We start from the raw sequence: 14661 nt of genomic DNA, 5'->3' as shown, positions 1-14661 counted from the left end.
TGCTGGGCTTGGGGACAGCACCTCTGCTCAGGCCCTCCTTGGTGCTGATTGGACTCCTCCCCAGGAAGGGCCCTGGCTGAGGAGTTGGTGGGCCTAAAAGCTTGTGTGTGCCCCATGAGAGGCAGGGTGTTGGGGAGCCCTTGGTTAAGATGGCACCATCACACTCTGCAGGGATGAGGACTGGCAGCTGAGCAAGTGCTCCCTTGTGACCTCTTAGGCTTAGCCCCAGACATTCAGGAAACGTGTCCACTGCAGATGGAGAAGAAAGCTAGTTTCTCCGCAGCCGGGCGCACTGGAGGGAAAGGCTGTCTGGGCAGGAGGGAGCCCCCACCCAGCTCCTTCTCCCCTTTCCTCTGATCTGCCCCCACGGGAACACAGCTGCCTCCCAGACGGGGGACCCTGGCATCCTATGGGCAGGCCTCCTAGGCCTCTCTGAGAACAGCTCTGGTTCACTGACAGCCCAGACTCACGCTCGACACCTTATCCTCCCCACAGCAGCGAACCTGCCCAGAGTTCCAGCCCTGGCCCATCCTACACATAGGGAAACTGGGACTCTCTACAAAGCCAAGTCACTTCCCAAGGTCATGCAGCCAGCTGGGGTTCCAGGGTCCAGGCCCCTGGCCTTCCAGGCGTCAGCAGTCAGGATGCTCCTGCTTCTCCTTGAAGCAGAGGTGAGGGCCAGGCCCACCATCTGCCCCTGCACTGGGTCCCCACACTGGGTTTCCACATGTCTCTGACCAAGCAGGGTGTGGGCACAGCTGTGCTCAGAGCTCCCTGACCTCAGGGTACCGATAGGGAACACAGGGAAGGCCACAGGAGATTTGCAACGAAACCAAAGGCCCATCTTGAATGGCAGCAGGAGAGGATGAGCAGTTAACGTTGCCCTTTGCACATTCACACATTTGTCCATTCACTTACGCATTCATCGGGCAAACGCGAGCCCGGGCAGTGGGGGAGGCAGTGCTGAGTGAAACAGGTGGTCCTGCCCTCAGCCTGGCCCAGAGGGACAGAGGTGGACCAAACAAGTCCACAACTCAGGCAGGCTTGCAGCTGTGAGAGGTTGCCGGTGTGGGGACCTGCGGTGACCTCACTGAATCTTTGAATGGCCTTTAGGGTAGGTACGGTCACTCTCCCATTTGACAGACAGGTGACTGAGCCTCAGGGACATCTTGCCCTCCGTGGTATCCCTGGGTGGCCCTACTAGTGAGTGGAGAGCAGGATTGGACCTGAGGCCTCCCAGGCCTGAGGTGGCTTCTTTCCACCCCGCCACAGCGGCAGGTAGGCTGTGGAAGGAGTAGCCGCTCCAGCCAGCAGGTGAGAGGGAGGGAATGGTGTCACCTCCCGCTGGGACACCCCAGGTGCCCATGTGTTTCATCTGTCCTGCAGGCGGCTCTTTCCGCCACTTCCTGTGGCAGGTGTGTAAGGAGCTGCAGAGTTCCTCGCTGTCGCTGCTGCTGCTGTGCCCCAGCTCAGCTGTCAATAAGAACAAGGTAGGCAGAGACCGGGAGGAGGCTCCACGCCCCCGAGCTCAGGTCCGGCGCAGTGGCTGGGGTGGCGGGGCAGTGTGTGTTTCATCAAAGCCAAACCTTTTCAGAAACCCTCCCAATCTGTGGGGACAGGTCCCTGCCACACTGGATCGGCAAGCTCTGGGAGCTTGCAGTGACTTCTCTCCTGCCTGCCACAGGGTGCAGTGGCTTGAAACACATGTTCCCTGGCGGGCACAGAGGCCCACGCCCAGGTCACCTCATGGCCACCTCCGCTTCCAGGGCAAGTATATCCTGACCCCGAGCCCCATCACCTACGGGGAGGAACAGCTGCTGCACTTCCTGGGGCAGCTGCTGGGGATTGCTATTCGGGCAGACGTCCCGCTGCCCCTGGACCTCCTGCCCTCCTTCTGGAAGATGCTGGTGGGCGAGCCCTTGGACCCTGAGCAAGACCTTCAGGAAGCGGACATCCTCACCTACAATTACGTCAAGAAGTTTGAGAGCGTGAGTGCAAGGCACAGTTCTGGGGGGCTGCAGAGCCCGGGGCCTCCCTGCCACCTTGCTTAGGCCCCCATGCAGACCCGAGCTCCCTGCTGAGGCTGGGTTGGGATCCCACAGAGGACCTTAGGGGTGTGAGCCATGTGCCAGGAAGGCTTGTTTCATGGGGACAGAGGCCTCTGGCCTCCCTCCCTGCTGGCAGCAGAGATTGGAGGTGACATGACCAGCCCTGCTGGCCCTCCCCTCCCACATTGGTGCTTGTCGCCTGGCCATGGGCAAGGGCTCCTGGAGCTGAGTGAACAGGCACTGGGAGAATGGCTGTAGGGGTGAAGGTTAAGAGTTGTTTCAGGGCCTCAGAGCACAGGAGTCAGCCCTGGGACCACCTGAGGTCAACCAAGGGGGAGGCATTAGGATGGAGCCCTTCCTGCCTCTCCAGGCCACGCACAGGCCACGCGCAGATGTTGACAGCATGGTGCTGTTGCCCAGTGCCCCCCCGGAGGGAGATGGGGTCCACAGTCCCTCCGTTCACTCAGTGGCCATCACTGAGGCCCTATCACGGGCCAGCCAGGCTCTGGACACTCGCCCTGTCCTCGGGGAGTGTCCAGGCTTGTCTCTTTCGCGGTGGAGGGCGGAGGGCTTTATTCCATCATCACAAGGCCAGGAGGAAAGTGAGGCTCACCAAAGGGAGGTGACTTGCCTGGGCCCTCACAGCTGGCAGGGAGCAGAGCCACCGGGAGCCCAGGGCTGCCTGCTCTGACTTCCAGGCTCTCCAGCACCACATGCCCTGCAGCTGAGAGAGCCATCTTGGCCGAGTGTGGAGGGCAACGTCCCACCCAGCGCCCCTCAAGGCCATGAGAGTGGACATCATGCCTGAGGCCTGGCAGAAGCTGCTCTCTCCTGGGCCTCAGGTGAAGGAGGTGCCAGCTGCTTCTGCCTATGCCAGCAGAATACTCCATGGCTAACTGAAGCACTGCCTGGCCAGGTCTCTGGTCTCTGCCATTGTCCCCCTGGGTCACTCAGGGCAGCCATTGCAAGACAATAGCAGAGCCAGAGTCCTGGATGCCAGTGGCTTCTCGGTGGAAACAGAGATGACAAGGCATCGTCTAAAGGGTGGAAGAACACCCACAGTGGGCTGGGAGTTTATGCGTCTCCTGCACTCCTCCAAGGAGTCCTCCTGGGGCTCTGGGTGCAGCGCAGGCTGGGGCAGCAGGGGATGTGAGGCGGGGTCCCGGCAGACAGGCCAGCTGAGGCTTCTGGCTACAGGGATGGCCAGGGCCCCAGAGGGTGTGGGATGCAGAACCACATGGTGTTGTGGCGTGCATACTAGGAAGAAATGCTCTTGACTTGTATCAGTGGAGTATCTGCGGTGAAGGGGTAGGAAGGTTGCTACTAAGGAGACTCCAGGCTTAGACCTGAATGTCCATCCACCTGTCACTGTCCCCAAGCTGCAGTCAGTCTCCTTTGGGTCCGACCCTGTCGTCTCCCTGGTGGCCGGGCAGGCACAGTGCAAATCAGTTTCCCCTGGACTGTGATCCTGGTCGCCAAATGTGGGGAGGCGGTAGCCTGTACACCTCCACAGACAAGACTAAGTCAGGGCTGTCTGGTGGCAAGGGACAGAAATCCCAACTCCAACAAGCTTTAGAAAAAAATTGTTTAAAATGAGTTGCTCTTAGGCCAGGCGTGGTGGCTCACACCTGTATTCCCAGAACTTCGGGAGGCCGAGGCGGGCGGATCATGAGGTCAGGAGATCAAGACCATCTTGGCTAACACGGTGAAACCCCGTCTCTACTAAAAATACAAAAAATTAGCCGGGCGTGGTGGCGGGTGCCTATAGTCCCAGCTACTCAGGAGGCTGAGGCAGGAGAATGGCATGAACTCGAGAGGCGGAGCTTGCAGGGAGCTGATAATCGCGCCACTGCACTCCAGCCTGGGTGACAGAGCAAGACTCCATCTCAAAAAAAAATTAGTTGCTCTTAAAACAAAAAGCATGATGGGTTTGACTTCAGGCAGGGCCAAATCCAGGTGTTCAAACAGTGTCATCTGGTATTGGTCTCAGGCCTCTGCTCCAGATTGCTTTAAAAAAAAAGAAAGAGGCCAGGCGTGGTGGCTCACACTTGTAATCCCAGCACTTTGGGAGGCTGAGGCGGGTGGATCACGAGGTCAAGAGTTCAAGACCAGCCTGGCCAAGGTGGTGAAACCCCGTCTCTACTAAAAATACAAAAATTAGCCAGGCATGGTGGCCGGTGCCTGTAATCCCAGCTACTCGGAAGCCTGAGGCAGAGAATTGCTTGAACCCGGGGGGCAGAGGTTGCAGTGAGCTGAGATTACACCACTGCACTCCAGCTGACAGAGTGAGAATCCGTCTCAAAAAAAAAAAAAAAAAAAAAGCGGTCTGGGTGCAGTGGCTCACACCTGTAATCCCAGCTCTTTGGAAGGCTGAGGCAGGTAGATCACCTGAGGTCAGGAGTTAGAGACCAGCCTGGCCAACATAGTAAAACCCAGTCTCTACTAAAAATACAAAAATTGACCAGGCATGGTGGTGGGCGCCTGTAATCCCAGCTACTCGGGGGGCTGAGACAGGATAATTGCTTGCACCCAGGAGGTGAGGTTGCAGTGAGCCGAGATTGCACCACTGCACTCCAGCCTGGGCAACAAGAGCAAAACTCCGTCTCAAAAAAAAAAAAGAAAAAGAAAAGCATAATTAGCCTTGAGCAGTCTCTCCCAGCGCACAGGCAGAGGTGGCCTCCAGCAGTAAAGGGTTTCCCATCATAGTCGGTCCATGCCAGTGAGAGAGGATCGCTGCCTCCAAACAGACATGGGAAAAGGCCTGGAATGTGGGTCTCTTTAGCCTGGCCTGGGTCACACGCCCAGCCCTGAACTGATGGCAGGTTCTGATTGGCCAAACCTGTGTCACGTGCTCATCTGCACAGCCAAGGGTAGACCCCACCAGCTGCGCTTGGGGTTTGCCCAGCCACCTGGGGATCAGGGTTCCACCTCCCATGGCCTCATAATGAGCCTCGCTCTGCCTCCACCCTCCAGATCAATGACGAGACCGAGCTGGAGGCCCTGTGCGCTGAGATTGCCTCCCAGCACCTGGCCACCGAGAGCCCCGACAGCCCCAACAAGCCCTGCTGCAGGTTCACCTACCTGACCATGACGGGCGAGGAGGTGGAGCTGTGCAGCCGGGGCCGGCACATCCTTGTGGCGTGAGTGTGTGCACGTGGCAGGGGCTGGCAGGGGCTGGCCCGGCCAGCCAGCCAGGGTATGACAGCAGCATCTGTTCCTGGGCAATGACACAAGGACCTAGGTCAGGTGACAGGTGGATTTCACCAGGAGAGGGAGATGAGGCAGGATGGTGGGTGCCAAGAAAGAGGGTCCTCAGCAGAAGGGGTTTACTAAGAAAACAGCTCTGAGGTGGGGGCACCAGAGGCAGGAAAGGACTGGGATGACCAGGGCAGCTGGGCCCCAGTCCTCTCCCAAGAGAGGATCTAGGACCTCCGGCTGAGTGGGTGTGGCCCCCAGACCCAGCCTCTTCGGCGGTGTTCTCCCTCACCTGTGCCCCTCACCCGGGCAGGTGGGAGAACAAGGACATCTACGCAGCAGCCATCCGGAGCCTGCGGCTGCGGGAGCTACAGAATGTGGAGTGCGTGACGGCCGTGCGGGCTGGCCTGGGCTCCATCATCCCCCTGCAGCTGCTGACCACGCTCAGCCCACTGGAGATGGAGCTGCGCACCTGCGGCCTTCCCTACATCAACCTCGAGTTCCTCAAGGTAGACGCCCCAGGGCCAGGCTGGGCAGGGAGGTGGTGAGCCCCAGGCGTGCCTCCCTGTCACCCTCAACTCCAGCAGCAGGCATCGACAGTGGCCTGTCTCAGCTCTGTCCTTGCCACAGACCTGTATCATTGTCATCTCCCTGTGCTCACAGCCCACACGTTGCACCCTGCCCCAGGATTGGGCCTGACCTGCAGACCCCAGGGCTAGGGAGGCACTGGGTAGGTGGGGCTCCAGGGCTCCTGACACCTGGACCTCTCCTCCCCAGGCCCACACCATGTACCAGGTGGGGCTGATGGAGACGGACCAGCACATCGAGTTCTTCTGGGGGGCCCTGGAGATGTTCACCCAGGAGGAGCTGTGCAAGTTCATCAAGTTTGCCTGCAACCAGGAACGCATCCCGTTCACCTGCCCCTGCAAAGATGGGGGTCCCGACACCGCCCATGTGCCCCCATACCCCATGAAGATCGCCCCCCCAGATGGCACAGCAGGTACCGCCCTCCCCTGGCCAAGTCCCAAGTAAGGACACACTAGCCTTTCTCTGTTTGGAACTGGGGCTGCCAGGCCCCATGTGAAGGGAGAACAATGAATAGGAGCCCCACATGCCAAAACCCAGACATCATTGAGGATTAGGGCTGGGCAGGAACCAGCCATACAGGCCTGCTGTTAGATACTTTCTCATATCTTAAAAGAAGCTGAAAATCCAGAATGCTTCAAATCTTCTAACTTTTAAATGCAGAAAAATGGTTAAAAAAAAAAAAACGAAACAATTTGCTGGGCAGACAAACCCATCAGCAGTTCGGCACATGTGCTGTCCAGCAGCTCTCTCCCCTTTTCCCTCCAAGAACATCTCGCAGGTTCCCAGGCCCTCATCCCCCTCCTGCTGGGCCCCAGGATTGGCTTGGGGCTACCCAAGGGGCAAACCTGGAAGCAGAGGCCAGCCCAGCTTCCCTGGGAGCCTCACAGACATGGGCCCAACCCTCTGATGCTGGCTCGGTTTCTTGTAGGTTCCCCAGACTCTCGCTACATCCGCGTGGAGACCTGCATGTTCATGATCAAGCTTCCCCAGTACTCCTCTCTGGAAATCATGCTGGAGAAACTTCGTTGTGCCATTCACTACCGCGAAGACCCCCTCAGTGGCTGATGGGAGGGAGCCCCAGAATTAGGCTGTCACTGAGGCACCCACTCTGCTGGCTTGGGAAGCCACCACTGCAGCCCGTCCCTCCAGGGCCCTGTGTGAGGAGTTGGCAACATTTTGCTTTTCCGAACTTTCGTCCACGTTCCAGGGCCTCCTGGAAGACTTAACCTTTTGTCTTCGTACGTTTCGTGATGGGTTGGTTCTTTTGCTGCCTGTTTGTGGTCTATTTGTAGGATAGTTTAGTTCCCAGACAGTTTGTGTCTAATTTGATCTTCTTGGACATTGTCCCTCGTGGCCACCAGATTCTTATGCCATAAGGCCCCAGCTGGTTCCCCATCACAGAACCACCCAGCAGGAAGCCGGGGGTACAATGACCTTGGCCACACAGAGCGCCTGTGCTTTCAGCAGAGCGCCTCCACAGACAAGCCTGTGGCCAGCCCTGCCCTCCAGCCTCGAGCTGGAGTTGCTCCAGAGGCAGCCCCAGCAGGCCTCCCTCCACCTAGAGGTGGCTGGGCCAATTGCCCAAACACGCGAGACACACAGGGAGCTTTATGTGTTCATCTTCCTGCTTTAGAACTTGCTCCTGGTCTTGGTTTTTCTGAGGAAAAGCCCACAGTGGTTCCCCTGCCCCTCCCATACCTCCCTCTCTGCCGTCTGTCTCTTTGGGCCCTGGTCTGACAGTTTTCATCTGAGGCCTCCTCGGGAGCAGGAGACTTAAGGGTTCATCCCAACCTTAGTTCACAGAGCCTAACTGGGTGCATCCCAGCTGCAGGGGGTGAGAAGACACCCAGAGATGGGGGACAGTGCTCAGGTGGGGGTCTCCTCCGAGACTCTGGTTGAAGAGGAAAGCACATGATTCAAGCCTACCCCACAAAAAAGGAGCACAAAATGCTCAGAAATGGCCCTTCCTCCCTGCAGTGACGTAGGACAAGGGAAAGGGCCACATCCCCGTTTTCAAAAGAGTGGACTGAGGTGCTCTGCTCAATTTGGGGTCTGCTTTAGTGACCCAGACACTCAAGTCCAGATGGAGACTCCAGGGGGGTCCTTCTGCCCCTCTGGCCAGCCCTGCCCAGCACTCCCCATCATCCCATGTAAGTGTGTGTGCCAGGGCTGAGCTGCCTCCAGGCTCACCCACTGCCCCAGATCGGTCTTTGTCCAGTGGTACTCTGTTCATGAGCAGCACAGGCCATCTTGTTGGACACTGTCACTTTGGGCCTTGCCAGGTCTCACAGAATCACATCGCTGTATTTATTGTATAATATTGTGAATATTGGAAGTTTTGAGTGAGTGCTATCTAGAAGGTTTTGGAGTGTGGATGCTGGTCCAAGAAAGAAGATGTGCCCTGGCCTGCTGGAAAGATTGTGAGTTCTAGAGATAAAGCCGTTAGCATCCATCTCCTCCCCGTAACTCTTAGGAAATGCATCAAGGACCATTACAGAAAGGATCCCCTGACCTAAGGATGAAATCGACCTAGGGTTAATCATGACAGCTGCATCAGTTGTATTTGATGCAAGTCACCTCTGGAGGCGAGTGCCCGCAAACAGTTCCCCTGCTTTGAAAGAAGATGGTCAGCCCGCTGCCTCCCCAGCGGCCACAGCTCCTTTGAGTGTCGGGGGTCACATCCAGGATGTATTCCTGACAACAAGGATCCTTTTATTTTCATTTCTGCATAATGAAAGAGCCTTTCGATTTATTAGAAGTGGTTTTTCCTCCCTATATCTTTAAATTCTTGGTTCTCTTTAGCCCTCATCCCTTGAATGGACTTGTCAGCTACCTCCCCAGGAGGAGTTCAGAAGCTTCTGTTGGCCATCACTTGAGTAGATGACAGCTGTAAGGTATCTGCTGCTAACATGGCTGCTTCTCTGAGAGCACATTGAGGTCCAGACAGATCCAAACCTTGGCCCTAAAAAATGTGTGCTGTAAAGTTACTTGATGTATATTTATTATAATTATTTATGGTTGCATTTAACAAACTTTTCATTCAATCTGATGCTATTTACACCATGCTGTGTAAAGGAAGCTCACTAAAGGAAAAAAGTCACACCAATAAATAACCTTCATCTAATTTTGATTTACCTTAAGAGTTGTGTGATCATCTACTCTTGCTGAGCAAGTTCAAAGGCTGGCATGCTTGGATGGCTCTGATATTTAAGTGCTGCCAAGTGGCTAGGAATTAAAGTGTTTCTAATTATTATGGTCTCTTGGCATTTGACGTGATTCTTACTCCGTGAGGCTTTTAAACTATCCTTCCCCGAACCTGACTGACTCTTCAGTCTGTGCATTCCATGTAGAAATTACGAAGGCAGGGGAATCCAAAATCAAAGCTAAACCTAACCCTACATCCCCTGCCCACTTTTTGTCCTGGCAGCTAGTCTATGCGCTTGGGCCTGGTGTGGGCATTTTCCTCAAGCAGATTGTTACCGTGGCAGAGTCTAGGCCCCTCTTAGACACAGCTCCTCCTTCAGGAGCAGGCAGTGGATGTAGACCTACCTTGTGCAGAAGGGACATACAGGAAAGAGATGAGGACTTGCTGAGTCCTGCTGTCCATGATCAACACTCAGGTCCTTGCACAGCTGCCTCCCTGGCCAGGGAGCCCAGGTTGGCTATACTCTGGATAATCTCAGTTCTCTGTGACCTGCTTGTCCCCTCCTACTGTTCCATGGTAGTCCTCACCCAGAGCCGCTTTATTCTCATGCTCTCAACTCCACCTTTCTTGTACTTCGTAAACACTAACTTTGGAAGGGTGGCAAGATAGCCAAATAGGAACAGCTCTGGTCTGCAGCTCCCAGCGAGCCCAACACACAAGGCAAGTGATTTCTGCATTTCTAACAGGTATCTGGCTCATCTCAATGGGACTGGTTAGATAGTGGGTGCAGCCTACAGAGGGCGATCTGAAGCAGGGTGGGGCATCGCCTCACCCAGGAAGCACAAGGGGTCAGCAAACTCCCTCTCCTAGCCAAGGGAAGCCATGAGGGACTGTGCCGGGAAGAACAGTGCACTCCAGCCCAGATACTAAGCTTTTCCCACAGTCTTCACAACCTGCAGACCAAGAGATGCCCTCCGGTGCCTATGCCACCAGGGCTCTGAGTTTCAAGCACAAAACTGGGCGGCCGTATGGGCAGACACCAAGCTAGCTGCAGGAGTTTTTTTCATACCCCAGTGGCACCTGGAATGCCAGCAAGACAGAACAGTTCACTCCCCAGGAAAGTGGGCTGAAGCCAGGGAGCCAAGTGGTCTAGTTCAGCAGATCCTACCCCCATAGAGCCCAGCAAGCTAAGATCCACTGGCTTGAAATTCTCACTGCCAGCACAGCAGTCTGAAGTCAACCTGGGATGTTGGAGTTTGGTGTGGGGAGGGGCACCTGCCATTACTGAGGCTTGAGTAGGCGGGTTTTCCCCTCACAGTGTAAACAAGCTGCCAGGAAGTTCCAACTGGTTGGAGCCCACCACAGCTTGGCAAAGCTGCTGTAGCCAGACTGCCTATTTAGACTCCTCCTCTCTGGGCAGGGCATCTCTGAAAGAAAGGCAGCAGCCCCAGTCAAGGGCTAATAGATAAAATTCCTATCTCCCTGGGACAGAGCACCTGGGGGAAGGGGCAGCTGTGGGCACAGCTTCAGCAGACTTAAACTTCCTGCCTGCCGGCTGTGAAGACAGCAGCAGATCTCCCAGCACAGCACTCGAGCTCTGCTAACGGACAGACTGCCTCCTCAAGTGGGTGCCTGAACCCCATGCCTCCTGACTGGGAAACCCCTCCTGACTGGGAAACCCCTCCCAGCAGGGGCCGACAGATACCTCATACAGGAGACCTCTGGCTGGCATCGAGCGGGTGCCCCTCTGGGACGAAACTTCCAGAGGAAGGAACAGGCAGCAATCTTTGCTGTTCTGCAGCCTCTGCTGGTAATACTTGTCTGGAGCGGACCTCCAGCAAACCCCAGCAGACCTGCAGCAGAGGGGCCTGTTAGAAGAAAAACTTAACAAACAGGAATAGCATCAACATCAACAAAAACAACATCCACACAGTAACCCCATCCAAAGGTCACCAACATCAAGGACCAAAGGTAGATAAATCAACGAAGATGAGGAAAAACCAGCACCAAAACGCTGAAAATTCCAAAAACCAAAACACTTCTCCTCCAAAGGATCACAGCTCCTCCCCAGCAAGAGAACAAAACTGGATGGAGAATGAGTTTGATGAGTTGACAGAAGTAGGCTTCAGAAGGTGGGTAATAACAAACTCCTCCAAGCTAAAGGAACATGTTCTAACCCAGGGCAAAGACACTAAGAACCTTGAAAGAAGGTTAGAGGAATTGCTAACTAGAATAACCAGTTTAGAGAAGAACATAAAACCTGATGGAGCTGAAAAACACAGCACAAGAACTTAGTGAAGCATACACAAGTATCAACAGCCGAATCGATTAAGTGGAAGAAAGGATATCAGAGATTGAAGATGAACTTAATGAAATAAAGTGAGAAGACAAGATTAGAGAAAAAAGAATGAAAAGGAATGAACAAAGCCTCCAAGAAATATGGGACTATGTGAAAAGACCAAACCTACATTTAATTGGTGTACCTGAAAGTGACAGGGAGAATGGAACCAAGTTGGAAAACACTCTGCAGGATATTATCCAGGAGAACTTCCTCAACCTAGCAAGACAGGCCAACATTCAAATTCAGGAAATACAGAGACCACCACAAAGACACTCCTTGAGAAGAGGAACGCCAAGACACATAATCATCACATTCACCAAGGTTGAAATGAAGGAAAAAATGTTAAGGGCAGCCAGAGAGAAAGGTCGGGTTACCCACAAAGGGAAGCCCATCAGACTAACAGCAGATCTCTCTGCAGAAACCCTACAAGCCAGAAGAGAGTGGAGCCCAATATTCAACATTCTTAAAGAAAAGAATTTTCAACCCAGAATTCCATATCCAGCCAAACTAAGCTTCATAAGCAAAGGAGAAATAAAATCCTTTACACACAAGCAAATGCTGAGAGATGCTGTCACCACCAGGCCTGCCTTACAAGATCTCCTAAAGGAGGCACTAAATATGGAAAGGAAAAACCAGGACCAGTCACTGCAAAAACATACCAAATTGTAAAGACCATTGACACTAGGAAAAAACTGCATCAACTAACAGGGAAAACAACCAGCTAGCATCATAATGACAGGATCAAATTCACACATAACGATATTAACCTTAAAAGTAAATGGACTAAATGCCCAAATTAAAAGACATAGACTGGCAAATTGGTTAGAGTCAAGACCCATCGATGTGCTGTATTCGGGAGACCCATCTCACATGCAAAGACACACCTCACGTGGAAAGACACACCTCACGTGGAAAGACACACATAGGCTCAAAATAAAGGGATAGAAGAATGTTTATGAAGCAAATGGAATGCAAAAAAAAGCAGGGGTTGCAATCCTAGTCTCTGATACAACAGACTTTAAACCGACAAAGATCAAAAAAGACAAAGAAGGGCATTACATAATAGTAAAGGGATCAGTGCAACAAGAAGAGCTCACTATCCTAAATATGTATGCACCCAATACAGGAGCACCCAGACTCATAAAGTAAGTTCCTAGAGGCCTACAAAGAGGCTTAGACTCCCACACAATAATAGTGGGAGACTTTAACACCCCACTGTCCACGTTAGATCAACGAGACAGAAAATTAACAAGGATATTCAGGACTTGAACTCAGCTCTGGACCATGTGGACCTAATAGACATCTACAGAACTCTCCACCCCAAATCAACAGAATATACATTCTTCTCAGTACCACATCACATTTACTCTAAAATTGACCACATAATTGGAAGTAAAATACTCCTCTGCAAATGCAAAAGAATGGAAATTATAACAAATAGTCTCTCAGACCACAGTGCAGCCAAATTAGAACTCAGGATTAAGAAACTCACCTAAAAACCGCACAACTACATGGAAACTGAACAACCTGCTCTTGAATGACTACTGGGTAAATAATGAAATTAAGGCAGAAATACATAAGTTCTTTGAAACCAATGAGAACAAAAACAACGTACCAGAATCTCTGAGACACAGCTAAAGCAGTGTTGAGGGGGAAATTTATAGCACTAAATGCCCACAGGAGAAAGCAGGAAAGATCTAAAATCAACACCCTAACATCACAATTAAAAGAACTAGAGAAGCAAGAGCAAACACATTCAAAAGCTAGCAGAAGACAAGAAAGAACTAAGATCACAGCAAAACTGAAGGAGATAGAGACAGGAAAACCCCTTCGAAAAATCAGTGAATCCAGGACCTCATTGTGAAAAGATTAACAAAATAGACCACTAGCCAGACTAATAGAGAAGAGAGAAGAATCAAATAGACACAATAAAAAATGATAAAGGGGATATTACCACTGATCCCACAGAAATAGAAACTACCATCAGAGAATACTATAAACACCTCTATGCAAATAAACTAGAAAATCTAGAAGAAATTGATAAATTCCTGGACACATACACCCTCCCAAGACTAAATCAGGAAGAAGTCAAATCCTTGAATAGACCAATAACAAGTTCTGAAATTGAGGCAGTAATTAATAGCCTACCAACCGAAAAAAACCCAGGACCAGATGGATTCAGAGTCAAATTCTACTAAAGGTACAAAGAGGAGCTGGTACCATTCCTTCTGAAACTATTCCAAATAATAGAAAAAGAGGGACTACTCCCTAACTCGTTTTATGAGGCCAGCATCATCCTAATACCAAACCTGACAGAGACACAACAAAAAAAGGAAATTTCAGGCCAATACCCCTGATGAACATCAATGTGAAAATCCTCAATAAAATACTCGTAAACTGGCCGGGCACGGTGGCTCACACCTGTAATCCCAGCACTTTGGGAGGCCAAGGTGGGCAGATCACAAGGTCAGGAGATCGAGACCATACTGGCTAACACGGTGAAACCCTGGCTGTACTAAAAATACAAAAAAAATTAGGCGTGTGCCTGTAGTCCCAGCTACTCGGGAGGCTGAGGCATCAGAATGGCATGAACCCAGGAGGCAGAGCTTGCAGTGAGCTGAGATCACGCCACTGCACTCCAGCCTGGGCAACAGAGCGAGACTCTGTCTCAAAAAAAAAAAAAAAAAAAAATACTGGCAAACCGAATCCAGCAGCACATCAAAAAGCTTATCCACCAGTCGACTTCATCCCAGGGATGCAAGGCTGGTTCAACATACTCAAATCAATAAATATAATCCATCATATAAATAAACCAATGACAAAAAACACATGATTATCTCAATAGATGCAGAAAAGGCCTTTGATAAAATTCAGCACCGCTTCATGCTAAAAACTCTCAATAAATTAGGTATTGATGGAACTCATCTCAAAATAATAAGAGTTATTTATGACAAACCCACAGCCAATATCATACTGAATGGGCAAAAACTGGAAGCATTCCCTTTGAAAACTGGCACAAGACAAGGATGCCCTCTCTCACCACTCCTATTCAACATAGTATTGGAAGTTCTGGTCAGGGCAATCAGGCAAGATAAATAAAGGGTATTCAAGTAGGAAGAGAGGAAATCATATTGTCTCTGTTTGCAGATGACATAATTGTATATTTAGAAAACCCCATTGTTGGCCAGGCGCGGTGGCTCAAGCCTGTAATCCCAGCACTTTGGGAGGCCAAGGCGGGCGGATCACGAGGTCAGGAGATTGAGACCATCCTGGCTAACACGGTGAAACCTCGTCTCTACTAAAAATACAAAAAATTAGCCGGGTGTGTTGGCAGGCGCCTGTAG

The 14661-nt window shown here is 52.1% G+C and overlaps 1 protein-coding gene across 11 annotated transcripts in view; it reads left to right on the top strand.

Annotated features, from left to right (window-relative positions):
• Positions 1-9082, top strand: part of HECTD4 (HECT domain E3 ubiquitin protein ligase 4) — a 225759-nt gene extending 216677 nt beyond the window's left edge. For 9 of the 11 annotated variants that reach the window (XM_030821429.1, XM_030821424.1, XM_030821426.1 and 6 more), the window contains exons 71-76: positions 1387-1490; positions 1767-1988; positions 5022-5188; positions 5557-5752; positions 6021-6243; positions 6760-9082. In XM_030821429.1, coding sequence (XP_030677289.1) covers positions 1387-1490; positions 1767-1988; positions 5022-5188; positions 5557-5752; positions 6021-6243; positions 6760-6896 — 1049 coding nt within the window. In that variant the 3' untranslated portion in view covers positions 6897-9082. The other 2 variants (XM_030821428.1, XM_030821427.1) reach the window with 2 other exon arrangements.
• Positions 9083-14661: the final 5579 nt, after the last annotated feature.

The sequence above is a fragment of the Nomascus leucogenys genome, chromosome 10 (assembly GCF_006542625.1).
Source record: "Nomascus leucogenys isolate Asia chromosome 10, Asia_NLE_v1, whole genome shotgun sequence".
In the NCBI taxonomy this organism is placed as follows: Eukaryota; Metazoa; Chordata; class Mammalia; order Primates; family Hylobatidae; genus Nomascus; species Nomascus leucogenys.
Note: the sequence above shows the minus strand (reverse complement) of the source record. Positions and strands in the feature narration are given on the sequence as shown.